Below are 19,401 nucleotides of genomic sequence, written 5' to 3' on the forward strand. Positions count from 1 at the left end.
TGTATTTGGCGGGACTGGGGATGGAACCCAGGGGCATTCTAACTCTGAGCTACACCCCCAGCCCTATTTTTTATTCTTTATTTTCAAACAGGGTCTCACTGAGTTGCACAAGGCCTCACTAAATAGCTGAGGTTGTCCATAAACCACAATCCTCCTGTCTCAGCCTCCCAAATGCAGGGGTTACATGTGTGAGCCACTAAACCCAGCTCTGTAATGATAATAATAGTAATAATAATTATTATTATAGTACTGGAGACTAAACATAGGAGCATTCTACCTCTGAGTTACATCCCCCAGTACAATTTTATTCTTGTATTTTGAAAAAGGAACTCACTAAGGTACAGAGGCTGGTCTTGATCCTAGGATCCTTCTGTCTCAGCCTCCCAAGTACTGAGATTACAGTGTGCACCCCCACCCCTAACCCCACATTTTATTTTATTTTATTTTATTTATTTATTTATTTTTTGTAGTGCTGGGAATGAAACCCAGGGCCATTCTCCCTCCAAGCTATACCCTCAACCCTATTTTTTATTTTTTATTTTCAAACAGGGCCTCACTGAGTTGCAAAGGGCCTCATTAAGTAGCTGAGGCTGCAAACTGCGATCCTCCTGTCTTAGCCTCTCAAATGTTGCAATTACAAACGTGTGCTACCATACCCAGCCCCACAGTTTTTTTTTTTTAAATTTATTTTACTTTTTGTGGTGCTTGGGGATTAAACCCAGTGGAATTCTACCTCCGAGCTATACCCCTAGCCCTGTTTTTTGTTCTTTATTTTGAAACAGGGTCTAAATTGCAGAGGGCCTTACCAAGTAGATGAGGCTGGCTGCAAATATGGATCCTCAGGTCTCAGCACCCTAAATACTGGGATTACAAACTTGTGCCACCATACTCAGCTCCAACAGTTTATTTTTAATGGTGCACCAGGCCTGACAGAATGTTTTCAAAGATGTCTGTATGCTCTATGTTACACTGTAACTATAAATAATCTAAAGTGGATTTTAGAGTTGCCTGACACCCATACCCTTCTGTCTAGTTGTTTTTTTTTTTTTTTTTGGTGGTACTGGGGATGGAACCCAGGGGCTTTCTACCTCCAGTCTATACTCCCAGACCTATTTTTTATATTTTATTTGGAAACAGGGTCTAAGTTGCTGAGAGCCTCACTAAGTAGCTGAGGCCAGCTTCGAACTTGTGCGATCTCCTATCTCAGTCTCCCAAGCGCTGGGATTACAAGCGTGCGCCACCACGGCCGGCTGTCTAAATGTTTTTTACCATCTCCTTTCTCCTCAAATCCCCAATACTCTCAACATAAAAAGCCAAAAAGCTTTGTTTACCTTCAACAAATGCCTCATTTCTCTCCTTCCCTTTAAACTCAACTCCTACCAAATTATTGACTGTCTCCAATTGCTTTTCTTCATTCTTACTGAAAACTACATTAGTCGGGTTTTAAAACAACTAGTCCACCCAACTATTCTTGTAAAAGTCACTCAGTCTTCATGTTGGTGAAGACAATGATTTAGCATCATTTTATTTGACTTATGAGCAGTACTTTAAAATAGCAGATCACTTTTTTTGAGCACACTACATGGTGACCACTCCAGCCATTCTCCTCCTTTATCCATAAAAGACAGTTCTTAATTTTTATATCAATTCAGTCTCCAAATGCCTTAGGTCAGTCTTTGGATCTCTTTCACATCTTCATTCATTAATGGTGACTATAAACACCATTAATAATTTATAAAGCACCCATAGGCTGAAACTACCAAACTTGTTTTCCAGCTCCATTCTCTTCCTTAAACTCCACACTTGACGTTTCCACATGGATGTTTGACATTTCAAAGTTAACTTGTTAGAATGGGTTTCTGATTCCTCTGCAATCATCTCTCCAAAACTTGCTTTCCCCACACATTATACTTATTATCCTAAATGCTCAGTCTTACTCATCACATTATATATATTATCCTAAATGCTCAAAACACAAATATGAGCATTATTCATGAATGGTCTCTCTGATCATATTTCCTTAGCAAATCTTATATACTCTACTGTCATAATATATTCAGAATCCCAGCAATCCCTATTCTGGGCATATATTCAAAGGACATAAAATCTCTGTCACATAAAAATATCTGCACTCCTATGTTCTTTGCAGCATTATTCACAATAGTCAAGAGATGAAAACAACCAATCTGAATGTCCATTGATGGACCAATAGATAAACGGTGGTACATATAAGATGGCGTCCTATTCAGCTCTGTAAAGAGTGACCCTTTGTAATGTGCCGCAACATGAATGACCCTGGAGGACATTATGCTAAGTGAAATAAAAAAAATTCAAATATACAGAAATACAGAACCAAATAGTGGTTACCAGGAAGAGGTGTGGGAGTAAGGCAGGGAGGAAATGGGGAAGACATAGGTCAGAGGATGGAAAGTAGCAGATATGTAAGATGAGTCAGTCTAGAGACCTAATGTACAATATGAGGATTATAGCTAATTACATTTTACTGTATTTGGGATTCAGCTAAGTGAGCTGAGTTTAGCTGCTCCTGCCAAAACAAAACAAAACAAAACAAACAAACAAACAAAAAACCCAAATTAAAACAACAAAAAAAGAGGGTAACTCTGATACAATGCATATAATCTGCTTCACCACAGTAGCCTTTTAAATGTATATGAATCCCATAACATAATGTTGTATAACTTAAATATGTACAGGAAGGAAAGAAGGGAGGGGGAAAAAAGGCATGCATGAATTAAATCTGAGAACCAGAGTATGTAAGAGTTAGCCAGTGAAATGAGAGTGGCACAGCTTGGCAAGAACAGTGTGGCTAGAGATGAGTACTCAAGGACCACAACTGAGAGTCAAGAGTTCATGAGCTGGGAAGGGGACGGCCAAAGCGTCTGTCCCTGAGCAGTCACTTCTAGAAACTACTGTCATTTCCATCTTTTTATCCTATAAGGAATAAAGATAATCTTTTCTATTGTAGTAGCAAAATTTGGTCAACCATAGGTCCTATGAGTTAAGACGGTTGACATTCAAGAAGATTCTCCTCAACCAGAGGCCACGTGAACGATGATGGCTGACATTTGAGAACAGTATGCAAGTGGACTGTACAGTTACAAAATAAATACCTAGGCTACAGTTACAAAATGAATGCCTAAGTTACAGTTACAAGATATAAAACAGTATGCTTCTATATAATTTTCCATTTAGAAAGCACTTTTTGTTATGTTTATACATTTAATTAACCTTCACAAAAACCCTACCTCACAAGACTGATCAACACTAAATAAATCCTTTTATAGAAAGGCCTGACATGAATCACACTTAACTCTACTGAGATTGGCATATAATATTCAAATATTTTCATTTATGCTGATAAACTTTTTGTTTTTTCTTTTTTTTTGTACTGGGGATGGAACCCAAAGATATAACTCAAAGGACAAGAGGATGTTTCATTAATCTTTTATCCCATAGTAGTGAGGATAGGAAAAGAAGGCACATTATACAAATGCTTCCCTGGGAAGCAAAGATGAATATGACATGACTCCTAAAGGAGTCCTGTGAAGGATGAAGAGGGAGGAACCAGCTCTGCCTGGGATGAGATGTGGAAGGATGTGAGGTATCACGGAAGTTCCAGAGGAAGTATACTTAACACTGCATCTTAAGTGCGTAAAAAGAATTAAACAATTTTAATATCCAAAAACAGAAGAACATTCCTGGAAAATAAACGAACAAGTTTCTAGCTAAATTCTAGTTTGCAATGCTATCAAATGCTTACAAAAACATATACCAAGTCAAATATATCTGCTATCCACTTTAAATTGTTAGTTTCTACTTTATAATTTAATAACATGATAATGATTGCTTATTAAAGTATATTATAAGAGTAGCATTTTTTTTTTTTTTTTTTTTGGTGTGGTGCTGGGGTTCCTGGAAGCCCTTTTACCTCCGGGCTACACTCCTAGACCTATTTTATATCTTTATTTGGAAACAGTGTCTCTAAAGCCAGCGCGGCTGGCTTCCAACCTGTGTGATCCTCCTGTCTCCGCCTCCCAAGCGCGGGAATTACAAGCGTGTGCCACCACGTCCTGCATAAGAGTAGCATTTAAAACAAACAATAAAATGTTAATATATTGGGATACATACCTTATCTCTTGCAGTAAGAAATCGTGGATCATCTTGAAAAGCTTCTTTGACAAGTTTACTAAATCTATTAAATAGAGTAAGTAGCTGCTCAACATATTTCTCAGAGTCCTAGAAACAAAATGTTTTGTATGTAACTGTATTTTAAAAACTGTAATTAACTGTGTAACTAATGAAATTCACTGATATTTCCATACATGCACACACTGTACATTGATCATGACCATTACCTCTTTTCTTTCTCCTGATCCCTCCAACCCCATTCCTAGACCTAGATCTCTCTTCTACTTTCAGGTCATCTTTTGTTTTATTTTATTTATTACGGTACTGGGGATGAAACCTAGGGACATTCTACCTCTGAGCTACACCCCCAGCCCTATTTTTTATTCTTTATTTTCAAACAGGGTCTCACTGAGTTGCAAAGGGCCTTACTAAGCAGCTGAGGCTGTCTGCGAACCACAATCCTTCAGTCCCAGCCTCCCGAATGCTGGGATTACAAGCATACACCACCACACCTGGCTTCAGTTCATCTTTTTAAATTGAGGTTTTAAAATTATTAACACAATGCTGGGAGTGGTGGTACATGCTTGTAATCCCAGCATTTGGGAGGCTGAAATTGGAGGATCGTGTTTCTCAGACAGCCTCAGCTACTTTATATGGCCCTCCACAACATAGTGAGACCCTGCTTCAAAAATAAAGAATAAAAAATAGGGCTGGGGGTGTAGCTTGGAAGTAGAATGCCTCTGGTTTCTATTCCCAGTACTGAAAAAAAAATTATTAATACCAAAAAAAAAAAAAATATATATATATATATATATTTGTGGTACTGGGGATAGAACCTTCCTACCGCTGGGCTACACTCCCAGACCTATTTTATATTTTATTTGGAAACAAGAGTCTTTTAAAGCAAGGCTGGCTTCGAACCTGCGCGATCCTCCTGTCTCCGCCTCCCAAGCGCAGGGATTACAAGCTTGTGCCACCACGCCTGGCACGAAAATTATTTTAATAAAAGACTAAAGTTTTAAAACTGGGGGAATTTTTCCCTAAAAATAAAATTAAAATGTGTTCCAATATTTCTGTTTTACCACTTCAATTTCTATTTTGCATACTTAATCTTGCATTTAAAAAATAACACTGATATATAATGTCACCAGAGAAAACTTACAGTAGTAATAGTTTCAGCAGCGGCTACCATATCTGCCAAGCCAGCACTAATGATATGTTCCTCCAAGTCTTTTAACATTGGCTCTATCCCATTAGGAACTTTGTCCATCAATGAAAACATTAAATGTAACTCTGAAAGAAAAACACATACTCATGTAATCATTTTATCTTCTATAAAAATTGTTGCCTCTGATTTATATCAGGAAACGTCTATGCTAACAAGAACTAGAGAAATATTAGTTGAAAGTTTATAATGTTAATAGTATTCTGTGTGTACAATTAGTTTAGAAGTTTTTATAATAAGCAAGACTTTCTGATCTATCTTCTCACTCTGGACAAAATTTTTAAAAAAATCTATAAATGATCACAAACTTCAAAACCCAATCCATGTGACCTCCAATGAGATGAAGTATTTTCTATTCTAGAAAGTATAAGTTTAAACAGAAGACTAGTACATTCATAAAGTAGTTGCAATATTACACATAGGCACATCATTAAAAATTAATAAAAAGCATGAGTAATAACTATAAAAGAAACTGTAGGGATGATATAAAATTTTCCATTTAGAAAGCACTTCTTGTTATGTTATACATTTAATTAACCTTCACAAAAACCCTACCTCACAATACTGATCAACACTAAATAAATCCTTTTATAGAAAGGCCTGACATGAATCACACTTAACTCTACTGAGATTGGCATATAAAATTCAAATATTTTCACTTATGCTGATAAACTGCTTTTTGTTTTTCCTTTCTTTTTTTTTCTGGTACCGAGGATGGAACCCAGGGGCATTCTAACTCTGAGCTACATTCCTGTTCTTTCTTTCTTTCTCTTTCTTTCTTTTCTTCTTATTTATTTATTTATTATTTATTTTTGCAGTGCTGGGAATGAAACCCAGGGCCGTTTTGCCTCTGAACTACACCTCTAGTCCTATATTTTATTCTTTTATTTTTGAAACAGGGTCTCACTGAGTTAAAAAGGGCCTTACTATGTAGTTGAGGCTGTCCACAAACCCCAATCCTCCTGTCTCAGTCTCCCAAATGCTGGATTATAAGCCTGCACCACCATACCCAGCTCCTATTTTATTTGCATTTTGAAACAGTGTCTCACTAGGTTGATGAGAGCCTCACTACTTGCTGAGGCTGTCCTCAAACCAGTGATCCTCCTGTCTTAACCTTTCAAGTACTGGGATCACAGGCCTGTGCCACCACACTCAGCTGTCTATGAATTTAAGTGAACTGAAATACATAATTTAAATATAACTAGAGAGTAATTACAGTTAGACAAATAAAATCTATCAAACACATGAGACAGGAGGATCATGGTTAGCCTCAGCAACTTAGTAAGACTTGTTTCAAAATAAAAAAAATTGGGCTGGAGCCAGGCATGGGGGGGCATGCTTATAATCCCAGCATTTGGGAAGCTGAAATAGGAAGATCGTAGTTCGTGGACAGCCTCAGCTACTTAGTGAGACTCTTTGCTACTTAGTGTGACTCTGTTCAAAATAAAGAATAAAAAGTAGGGCTGGAGGTGTAGCTCAGAGGTAGAATGGCCCTGCATCCCATCCCTAGTACTGCTGGGTGAGTGGGTGGGATAAAAAATAGGGCTGGGGGTGTAGCTCAGCGGTAGAATGCCCTTGGGTCCCATCCCCAGTACTGGAAAAAAAAAGGGGGGGGGGTCTGGGCTGGTCCTGGTGGCTCACACTGTCCACAAACTGCAATCCTCCTATCTCAGCCTCACACATTCTGTGATTATAAGTGTTGAGCTGCCACACCTGGCTCAGAGTCCTACTTTTGAGAAAAAAATGAAAATTCAACACAGACATACACACACACGTATTGGTACGTAAAGGGGAAAAATGCTTATAATTTAAGTTTGTAAGCTTCCTAAGTAGTACTTCTATGTTGTTGTTGTTGTTATTATTAATAATAATAATAATTATTATTATTATTTTGTCATACTGGAGATGGAACCCGAGGGCTTTCTATCTCTAGGCTATACTCCCAGACCTATTTTTTAATATTTTATTTGAAAACAGGGTCTCACTCAGTTTCTCAGAGTCTCACTAAGTAGCTGATGCTGGCTTCAAACCTGCGTGATCCTCCTGTATCAGCCTCCCAAGTACTGGGATTACAAGCGTGCGCCACCACGTCCGGCTTCTGTACTAAGTATTTCGTCATTTTCTTTAAAGGTTCACTCTCACAAATATGCCTATATGTAAAAGAGTGATCTAAAAGCAATTTGTTAAGTGATTTGCTTCAAAAATACTCTCAAATGATTATGATATTTTTATGAGTTATTTTACCTACTTTCAGTTTCATTTCGCTTGATCATGCCTTGGCACTCCGCTAAAATAGTTTCTTTAAATGATGTCACCAGGGCATTTACACAGCATTCCATGAGCTGAAATATGACAAAAATAAGTCAAGGCCACTCTAATCTTTATAGCATCAATTTTTTCAACTCCCAAAATAAAAGCATATTGTTCAACAGAAAAAAAAATTAAGCATTCTGAAAGCAGGTTTTACTTACCTTTACTATAGGATTACTAAAGATGCATACTCCATACTAGTTAAATACAGAATTATTCCTAATGAGTCTATACCAAAGCACATCTTTCTCTGAGGAGAGAAAGCTACAGAACTTAGGGTCCCTTTAGAAATTTTTACAAAAATTTCCAAAGATGAGAGAGATAACTAAAAATATACAAAAATGAAATAGGAAAAAACAACTTTAATTCACTCATCTGAGAGAACCTGCATTGAAATTAGATTCTAAAATCAATACATTCATTCAACAAACCATTACTGGATGCCAACTTTTGAGTGGGTACCAAAGAACTTTTAGGAGAGAAAAAGGAATAACATAAAACTCCTGTTCTGAAAGAGATTGCTATCCAATAGAAGGTGAGGAAGAGTAGACATCTAAATTCCCATCTACAAGGTGCTGGCTAAACTGAACCTGAAAAAGTAAGTACAGGCCTAAAACAGAGTGAGTACACTAGGAATGATAAGAAGGTAGATAGAGTAGGGAAGAGATATACTGTGGGTAAAAGGGGTGGAGCCACATTATGAATAAAAATCTAAGGGACTTTATTTTACAGGAAATGAAGGAAGAACCAAGAAAGCCTTAAACAGAATAAAAGTAATGAGATTCTCCTCTCAAGTCACTGTTAAAGATCAGCATAGCTGTGTACAGTAGAGCATGCCTATAATACCAGCACTTGGGAGGTGAGGAGGATTGAAGGTAAGAGGACAGCCTCAGCAACTTAGTGTGACCCTCAGCAACTCAGCAAGACCTTCTTTCAAAATAAAAAAGGGTTTGGAGTAGCTCAGAAGTAGAAACCCCCTGGGTTCAATTCCTAGTAGATTGCCAAAAACAAAAAAACAAAAACAAACCTGTGTAATTGGAGTCATGCAGATGATACAGAGTGGATGGTAGGCAATTTAGCAGTTTAGTAAAGAGGCCGTTAAAATATTTCAAATAAGAGCTAGGTGTGATGGTGCACACTTGTAATACCAGCCTTAAAGAAGGTGAGGAAGAGACATCCTCCCAGTACTTGGGAGGCTGATACAGGAGGACTGTCAGTTCAAAGAAAGCCTCAGCTAGGACTTATGAGGCCCTCTGCAACTTAATGAGATCCTGTTTCAAAATAAAGAATAAAAAAGGGCTGGGGCTATAAATTGGAGGTAGAATGCCCTTGGGTTCAATCAAAAGGAAGGAAGGAAGGAAGGAAGGAAGGAAGGAAGGAAGGAAGGAAGGAAGTTAGTTAGTTTCAAATAAAATGGGAATGGTCTAGAGTTCTAGGAGGCCAGTAGGAAAATGCCCTAAATGGAACAGAAAGTTCCCACATCATCTCGCTCCTGAATGTTATACAATTGTTTACTCCTCAAATAAAACAAGGTTTTGAGTGCCAAAGCAAGATATACAAAGGCTTCTGAAAAGGAGATCATCTATCTGCATTAAGGGATAATTTGTGTGCCTTAAAAATTATTTGCTAAGCCAGGTGTGGTGGTGGCGCACACTTATAATTCTAGTACTTGGGAGGCCGAGACAAAAGGACTGTAGATTCTCAGCCAGCCTCAGAAACTTAGTGAGGATTTTTTTTCCCCCTTGTACTGGGGATAGAACTCAGGGGCATTCTACCTCCAAGCTACATCCCTAGCTAGCCTATTTTTTATTCTTTATTTTGAAACAAGTTTTCACTAAGTTACAGAGGGCCTCACTAAGTAGCTAAAGGGAACTTGTGACCCTCTTGTTCAGCCTCCCAATCATTGGAATTATAAGTGTGTGTCACCACGCCCAGCTACTGAGACCCTTTGTCAAAATAAAAAATGGCCAGAAATGTAGTTTAGAGGATCGAATGCCCCTGGGTTCACTTACTCCTCCTCCTCCTCTTCCTCTTCCACACACACACACACACACACACACACACACACACACACACACACACACACAGTCTTTGCTAAAAATTCCTTTTTAAAAAAAATTGATCTAATGTTGATAATTGTGGAATATAAATTTAAGTAATGGGATTCATTATACTAGTCTTCCTATTTAAAAAAGTTTTAAGCTGGACATGGTGGCACACCCTTGTAATCCTAGTACTTGGGAAGCTGAGACAGGAGGATCACAGGTTCATGGCCAGCCTCAGAAACACAAGGCTCTCTGCAACTTAGACCCTGTTTTAAAATAAACAATAATATAAGACTGAGGGTATAGCTCAGAGGTAGAATGCCCCTGGGTTCAATCTCCAATACCACAAAAACACAAAAGTTTTAAAATTTCCTAATAAAAATTTTTTTCAAGGTTCTCTTGAAGAATACACTTATAACTTTTCAATCCACATATCTATCTCACTTCCACCTTGCAAAATAACACAAACATGAAGCGGCTGAGCAATCCCTACTTTACAAGGTGGGAAGGTCTGCCCTGACTGCTGAGTGCTCTCACTCTGCACTAGCTCTGAGACACACACACCTCTACCCTTGCATAGCAAAACTGGACCCAAAACAGGCAAACTTGACCACACATAACTAATGGAGAACAAAGAGTGCCATCTAGATGAGTTGCAGGCTCCAGTTACTTGATCTTTATTTTCTGTTTCACTAAAAACCTTCATTTGAACATTATCCTGTTTAATGGTAGTCCAGATTTTGCAGATTCCAAAACATCTAGACCAGGTGTTTCAAATTGATCATGAATTTTTTTTTTCTTTTTGTGGTACTGGGGATTGAAACAAGGTGCATTCTAAAGATGTATCTCCAGTCCTATTTTTTACTCTTTATTTTGAAACAGGGTCTCACAGTCGGGTGTGGTGGCATACACCTTTAATTCCAGTACTTGGGAGGCTGAGACAGGAGGATTGCAGGACAGGAGGACAGCCTCGGTAAGTAGTGAGACTTCCATCAACTTAGTGTGATCCTGTTTCCAATTATAAATAAAAGAGGGCTGGGGGTGTAGCTTGGAGGTAGAATGGCCCTAGGCTGAATCCCAGGACCACCAAAAAAAACCCCAAAAAATAACAACAAAATAATTCTGTGAACTGGTCTCACCTTAAGTAGCCAAGGCTGGCTGTGAACCTGTGATCCACCTGTTTCAGCCTCCCAAGTACTGGGATTACAAGCGTGTGCCACCACAACCAACTATGAAATCTTTGCTTTTTCCCCTTTGCAGTACTGGTAATTGAACCCAGGGCTTCACCCATGTAAATACACTCTATCACTGAGCTAAATCCATATCCCTATTAACTGAGTGGTGTATTGATCAACAGGGTCCTGCAAAGTTGTCCAGGCTAGCCTAGAACTTGTGATCCTCCTGCCTTGGCCACACAAGTGGAGGTGCATACCAGGGATTACAGGTGTGCACAACCATGTTCAGTGTGCAATCAGTTTTAATGGGTATGACTAGCTTTTAAAAAAATGTCATAGGCCAGAAAAAAAATATAGTGTATCACACTTTGCAACAATGAATAGTTTCATAAAACTTTAGTTTCAGATATGTATAAATAAACATAGTATATATACTAAGCCACAGTATAAAATGTTTTTCCGGATTGAGGGTTATAAAGAGGATTAAAAGAAGAGAGGATAAATTGACAAAATATCATTGTTTTTCTCTGTGTGTGGGGTACTAGAGATCAAATCCAGAAGGAACATTCTACCTCTGAGCTATACCTTAAGCTCTATTTTTTTTTTTTTTTTTTAATAGGGTCTTGCTGAGTTGCTGAAGGCCTTGATATGTTGTTGTGGCTATCCTCAAACCTGCACTCCTCCTATCTTAGCCTCCCAAGTACTGGGATTATAGACATCTACCATCATGCCCAGTTTAAACTGGCAAAATAATTAAAGAAAACTGCATAGAATTTGGTAACTTTCAGTAAGAGAAATTTGGAAGGCCATTGAAGGAATTTCTAGCTTGAGAGATTAAACAAATTATAACAGATACCTATAACGGGTACTTACTTTGTACCAGGCATTAAGCTAAATGCTTTATGAATATCATCTAATTTAATCAGTACAACCTGTGAATATACTATTTAATTTACGAAGACACAGGCTGAGAATGGCTAAATAACTTGCAAACAATGCAGATAGTCCATAAAGACTTGAGCTATAATTTGAGGTCTAGTATGTAGAAAAGCCTCCAATTATTCTTATTATACTAATAAAGCATGTATATACTGAGTAATGGCTACATCTACATGCTCAGAACAGCCCCCCCCCCCAGTACTGGGGATGGAACCAGAGGCGTTCTACCTCTGAGTAACACCTCCAGCCCTATTTTTTAATTCATTATTTTGAAACAGGGTCTCACTGAGTTGAAAGGGCTTCACTAAGTAGTAGCTGAGGCTGTCCACTGCGATCCTTCCTGTCTCAGCCTCCCAAATGCTGGGATTACAAGCGTGCGCCATCACGCCCAGCTTCAGAATTAAGTGTTTTAAAGAATACAGAGAAGTACAAAACATGGTTCATACTGTTTGTGATTCTACAAACCAGTTGGGAGCATATAACTCGCGATGTGGGAGAGTGTGTGTGTGCGTGTATGTTACTAGTGCTTGGACCTAGGGCCTCAACACGTGCTAGGCCAAACACTCAGCTATATCCCCCGTCTAGGAATATATAGCTAGATTCTAAAAATATGTGCATGCTTCATATGTAAGAGGTGTATGAAAAGAAGTTCAATTTCACTAATAATTGAAGTAGAAACAAACTTACCATCACTACACAACAAATTTACAAGGACAGACACTGCTTTCTCCACAGCTATACAGACATGGCTTTAAAATTGTTGGTGCTCAATAAGTAGCAAAGCAACAGTCTATAATTTGCTCATAAATCTAGTTTAGAAACAGTGGGTACTATGAAAATTCAATTAAGAGATTATGGAAGCTAGAGAATCTGGGTTACTTTACTATAAGTTGGGTTTTAAAGAGGCATATAAAGATTTGGATAGGTAGAAATAAAACTTTACTAATATAAACCCCAAAAGTAATGAATAGTTACATCAATGAGGAAAAAGTATTTATTGGAGTAGAATGACATTTGCTGGACAATATTAAATTAGAAAAACAAGCTAGGGCCAAAATCTGAAGGGTCTGAAAGTCAGGGTTAGAAAATGATACTCAGGCTTTAAAAAAAAAAAAGTAAAACAATGAAAATGATGCTCATGGGAGATTAGTCTGAATTCACAATAGAAATAAAAATAATACTGGAGATTGGCAAAAATTAATAAACTGCAAAAGCCCACGTTAGAGATATGGATAAAAAGGTACACTGTTGATAGAGTAAGAATTGACAACATAGCTGAAAGTCATTTTGGTATTCTTTGGCAATCTGTAAATGACTTATAAGCTTTGTTCAGTCATCTCACCTCCAGGAAATTACATTCCAAGAGAACTCAAGTGTGAGGAAAGATATATACAAGAGATGTTAAAAAGAAATAGTCAAACCAGGCAGGTGGCTCATGCCTGTAATACCAGTACTAGGAGACTGAGACAGGAGAGTCACAGGTTCCAAGCCAGCCTTAGCAACTTAGTGAGAATTTGTCTCAAAATAAAATGAGCTGGGAGTGTAGAACAGTAGAGTATCCCAACAAATCCCTCACAAAGAAGTAGGCATATATGGACATCCTAGAAGATACTTAAACAATAAAAGTAGCCATCACTAGAAGACTAGTTAAGTATATTAACTAGTCTTAGTCATAATGTTATAGAATTGTGTCAAGTAAAAATTCACAATGTCATAAATTCTTTTAAAATGCTAGAGTACAAGAAGGGAGAAAAGGAGGAAGAAAAATATGTAAAAAGAAAACAGGATTAACCAAACAAGTATGACGAAATGACAACACCTGATAAATCTGGAGAGCAGGTATAGTGGGTGAAGTTCACTATTCTATTTCATCTACTTTTAGAAGTATTTGAAAATTTTAATAATAAAGCTTATTTTTTCTTTTGCTTTTGTTTTGTGGTATAGGGGATTGAACACAGGGGCATTCTACCACTGAGCTATACCCCCAGCCTTTTTTTTTTTTTGTCACTGGAGATTGAACCCAAAGAAATTCTATTCCAAGTTAGACCCCCACCGCCCCACCCAATTTTATTTTATTTTTTATTTTATTTATTTATTTTGGCAGTACTGGGGATGGAACCCAAGGGCATTCTACCTCCAAGCTACACCCCAAGCCCTATATTTTTTTAAGTTCTTTATTTTGAAACAGGGTCTCACTGAGTTGAGAGGGCCTAAGTAGCAGAGGGTGGCTGTGAACCTCGATCCTCCTGTCTCAGACTTACAAATGCTGGGATACAAGCGTGTGCCACCACACCTGGCTTCAATTTTATTTCTTATTTGGAAACAGGGCCTCGCTAAATTGCAAAGGGCTTTGCTAAGTTGCCAAGGCCGGCTTCCAACCTGTGATCCTGTCTCAGCCTCCCAAGTACTGGGATTACAAGCATGCAACACCACAACTGGCTCTTTTTTTGTTTTGGAACAAGGTCTTACTGGGTTGCTGTGAGTCTTGCTAAGTTACTGATGTTATTTATCCTCAAACCTGTGATCCTCCTTTCTCAGCCTCTCCTGCCTATAATCTCCCCTGGGATTATAGAATGCACAACCATACCTGGCTTCATAACAAAGCTTAAAAAAAAAAAAAAGATAATTATGGTATAGATTCCTTGTATTAAAAAATCTTTCAGAAAACTACTTTAGGTAAAAAGAACAAAGGAGGATTGCTAGATAGAATCTCTCCTTTATTTTAAGTCGAGTCTTGTCCTAAAAAAATGTTATTTCCTTGAAGATAGATACCAAGTCAATCTGTTAATCCTCTTTTTTTATTATTCCCCATCATTTACCAAAATACTATACATAGATGATCCTAAATATATACTTATTTGAAAAACACATCTTGAATGGAAAGGATAGTGATAAACCATCTCTCTCACCTTGTATTCCCTTTCTGTCTCCTTTTGCTAGCTTCCGTGAAGAAAAAAACTTTTTGCCATCAACTCCTGCATTTGTTTGCCTGAGATGAGCACAACTTCTAATTCCATAGCAATCTCTCCCCAGAGGTCTGCAAGGTGAAACACTTTATCAATGTGCTTGATGTTTTACCCTCTGCTATAGCAAGACTATAAACTCTTCAGAGATGTGCCATAAAACACTGCAGGCACTCAATAAGTATTTGTTGAATGAATGAACTCACAGGTCTGTGAAAGATGAAAGGTGAGATAGACTATGTAATGTGGCGTTTCTTCTTTTAGTAGTATTCAATTAGCACAATTAATTCTACTTCATTGAAATTTAATAAAAAGCAACAAGAACAGTTCTGATTATCATTAATTATTTAACTCTGCAGAAGTAATAAATTTCTTTGCCTCAGCTAAAAAATTGAGCCTAAAATTGAGCCTAAAGTTCTCTCTTTAAGACTACTATCATCAGGCCCTTAACCATACAGATATCTATAATATATTCAAGAGTTAATTTATTCTATGTGTGGTAGGCTATTTTCAAAATAATTTTTTATGGCTTTGCTAGGTTGGTTAAGATTTTTTTTTACCAACATAACTGGTGGTATATGCATCATTTCTAAACTATTTACACAAATAAAAAGAATCTGACTCTCCTTGACTTGAATTACCACCACTAACATGCCAAAATACTGAAGGTTAGCAAACATTAATTTGATAACTTATAACTTGTAACCTAGTTGTTTATTCAATTTTTTTTCTAATTTTTGGTGGTGGGGGGCTGAGTGCTGAGGATTGAACTCAGGCACATTCTACCTCTGAGCTATACCACCAGCCTTTTTATTTTGAAACAGGGTCTTGCTAATAAGTTGCTGACTAGCCTTGAACCTGAATCCTCCTGTCTCAATCTCCCAAGAACTGGGATCACAGGTGTGTGCCACTATGCAGGCTGCTTATTCAGTTCGTACAGTAAGTTTTCCATAGACACTAGAGTAAAATAGTTTCTATTCTTAGAATTAGCAAGTTTTTCCAAACCAGAGTCCAAACAATAAACGCTATCATGCCAAGCATAGTACTACATGTATAATATATAGCATTTTACTTTTTTTTTTTTTTTTTTTTTTTGCAGGGTGGCAGGGCTGCTGGAGATTGAATCCAGGGTACCTTTCAGCTACATCCCATTTTATTTTTTATTCTGAAACAGGGTCTCACTAGGTTGCTGAGGCTGTCCTTGAGTCTGAGATCCTCCTGTCTCAGCCTCCCAAGTACTGGGATTACATACATGTGGCACATGCTCATCTTGTTCTACTTAATTGTGATAACACAAACAGGTATTATTCTGTTATAAAATATGCAACCACACCTAGCCATATACAAATTTTAGAAGTCATCTGGGCTGGTGTTGGTAGTGCATACCTGTAATCCCAGTACTTGGTTGGGAGGCTGAGGCAGGAGAATCACAGGTTTGAAGACAATTTAAGACTGTAGCAACTTAGCGAGATCCTGTTTCTAAAAAAAAAAAAAAAAAAAAAAAAACCAGGGCTGGGGATGTAGCTCAGAGATTGAATACTCAATCCCCAGAACCATACACAAAAAAATTACTTTAATTTTTTTCTCAATCTTGTAGCTCTGTTACATTTTGCTGTCAATATGCCTGTTCAATAGCACAGCTTTCCTCTTACCCTGTTTTACTATTATTGTACAATTGTTATAGACTCACTGATGGTGATCAATCTTATCAGAACTGCATATAAAATTGGATCTGAGTAGGGACAAAGTGGCTCTAAGTAAAAGTGTAGTAGTGGGGCTTCCAGACATCTAATGCAATACCTAGGATTCTGAACTCTTGGACTAACTTAACTTTCTAGATTCTCCACTGAATTGCAAGTTGCACAATTGCTATTAAGTACCACTATATTAAACTTACACATAGGTACTCAGGCATCCTTACATGTGCAAAGACACATGTATACACACAGCACCTGTCTGAAGTTCGGGAACTGGTCTCAAACTGGGTCAATTAGAGCTGGATTAATTAAAACCAGTGAGGGAGCCGGGCGTGGTGGCGCACGCTTGAAATCCCCGCGCTTGGGAGGCTGAGACAGGAAGATCGCGCAGGTTCGGAGCCAGCCTCAGCTGGTTTAAGAGACCCTGTTTCCAAATAAATATATAAAATAGGTCTGGGAGTGTAGCCCGGAGGTAGAAGGCCACTGGGTTCCATCCCCAGGAACACCACCACCAAAAAAAAAAAAAAAAAAAAAAGCGAGGGAAGATTTATCACCTCTCAGGTCATGAACTAACTGTAAGGATAGGATGGCAGTAAATAACTCTAACTACGACCACATGTGAGAAAACTTTTGGAAATTACTTTGTCTTTTCCTCCTCCCCTCCCCTTTTTCTTTCTCTTTCCTCTTCCCCCTTTCCTGCCCTTCCCCCACCCTCATTCTTGCATTACAAGGATTAAAACTAGGCCCTGCATGTTAGGCAAGGGCTCTGGCCTCTGAGCTACATCCCTATCCCTTAAATGTAACTTTATTGGCTATATCTATCAGATATGCTGAAATGGCATTAAGGTATAAATTTTTATTTGGCTTGTCTAACTTCATAAAATACTGTTTTTGTTGGAATTGTAGTAATTTGTACACTAATAAGAGGAAAACTGATACCTTTATATTTTCAATCATAATTATGAATGAGTGATGACTCCATTTACTCCATTTTTCAATCTACTCCAATGCCCCCCCCCCCCCCCCCCCCGGGACTGAGGATGGAACCCAGGGTGCGTTCTACCTCTGTGCTCATAACCTCAGCCCTATATTTTTTTTAGTATTGGGAAAGGAACACAGGGGGCATCTTGCGTTTGGGCTACACCCCCAGCTCTATTTTTTATTCTTTATTTTTGTTGTTCTTAGCTTATGTTTTTTTTAAGGGGTCTTTTTTTGTCTTTTTGGAACAGAGGATCCAAATCAAAGCGCCATACCTGCAAGGGCGGCGCTTTGCTACTGAGCTCTATCCTGCCCCAGTTATTATTTTGAAACAGGGTCTCACGCAGTTGCAAAGGGCCTCACTGAGTAGCTGAGGCTGTCTGCAAACTGCAATCCTCCAGTCTTAACCTCCCGAATGCTGGGATGACATGCGTGCACCACCACACCCCACTTTACTTCTATGTCTTTTGATTGTATTTAATTTTTTTCTACAGAAAGTTTCACCCATTTCCTATTACATTTTCTCAACATATTTAATTTTAGAAGCAGGTGTGGTGGTGCACACTTGTAATCCCAGCATTTCTAAGGCTGAGACAGGACGGTAACACTTAGCGGCCAGCCTCAGCTCTTACTGAGGCCCTCTGCAACTCAGTGAGACCCTGTTTCAAAATAAAGAATAAAAAAATAGAGCTGGGGATGTAGCTTGGGGATAGAATGCCCCTGAGTTCCATCCTCAGTACAGAAAAAAAATAATTTTAATTGTTGCTATATAAATATTTCCCCTATTATATTTGTAATTATTTATTATTTGTGTGTATGAAAACTTTTAATTTAAATTTCTTTTTTTTTTTTGGTGGTACTGGGTTTTCTGGAAACCCATCTACCTCCGGGCTACACTCCCAGACCTATTTTTATACTTTTTAATTTGGAAACAGGGTCTCTTAAGCCAGCACGGCTGGCTTCGAACCTGCGCGATCCTCCTGTCTCCGCCTCCCAAGCGCGGGGATGACAAGCGTGTGCCACCACTCCTGGCTTTGAAAACTTTTTAAGTTATTTTTATATTCTATTTTACTAAATTTTATTGTTTCAATATATTCTATGATTTATTGGAGTTTTCCAGATAATACTATTATATCATCTGCAAACAACAGTTTTACCTCTGCTAATCCATTCTTAAGCCTATAATTCTTTTCTTTTGCCTAAATGCATTGCCCAGTATCTCAAAAATAATGTTAAATAGTAGTAGAAATAATAAGTACCTTTGCCTTACTCATGATCTTAGTGAAAATGCCTCTAATATTTCTTCATAAAATAAGAAACTGCCTTTTGGAATAAGATATATACATTCCTGGTAATGTTGCCCTGGATGATTTCAAACTTCTGGGCTCAGGCAATCTTCCTGCCTCAGCATCCCTGTTAGCTGGGACTATGGGTGTTTATCACTATGACTGTTATGTTCTTAATTAACTAGATCTTTCTTAACATTATAAAATGCACACATCATACCAAAAATCAACACTGTGCTTCAATGGTGGTAATTTAGAAGCATTACCATTAAAACAGGAAGACAAGTATTCCTGTTATTAAACACTTTGCTAAAATTAACTGCTTATGAATTTAGTTCACTGAAGGAAGAATGAAATAAAACTGTGTATGTGTGTTTGTGTTTTACTGGGGACTGAACCCAGGGGCATTCTACCTCTGAGCCACACTCCTAGTCCTATTTTATTTTGAAACAGGGTCTCATTAAATTGCAGAAGGCCTCACTAAATTGCTAAAGCTGGCCTTGAACCTGTGATCCTCCAGTCTCAGCCTCCAAAGTACTGGGATTATAGGCATGAACTACCACATCTAGCAGAAATTAATTTTTTTTTTTTTTTTTTTTTGGTGGTACTGAGGATGGGACCCAGGGACATTCTA

General features: G+C 38.0%; 1 protein-coding gene across 1 annotated transcript in view; it reads right to left on the reverse strand.

Moving 5' to 3' along the window:
• The window catches only part of CUL5 (cullin 5), a gene marked incomplete at both ends in the record, with an annotated part of 76,363 nt that overhangs the window by 19,039 nt on the left and 37,923 nt on the right, over positions 1-19,401 (reverse strand). The window contains 7 exon segments of the mRNA XM_080720044.1: positions 4,150-4,257; positions 5,312-5,442; positions 7,623-7,716; positions 14,753-14,764; positions 14,766-14,810; positions 14,813-14,901; positions 14,904-14,938. Coding sequence (XP_080576170.1) covers positions 4,150-4,257; positions 5,312-5,442; positions 7,623-7,716; positions 14,753-14,764; positions 14,766-14,810; positions 14,813-14,901; positions 14,904-14,938 — 514 coding nt within the window.

This window comes from Muscardinus avellanarius (assembly GCF_963383645.1).
Source record: "Muscardinus avellanarius genome assembly, chromosome: 1".
Classification (NCBI taxonomy): Eukaryota; Metazoa; Chordata; class Mammalia; order Rodentia; family Gliridae; genus Muscardinus; species Muscardinus avellanarius.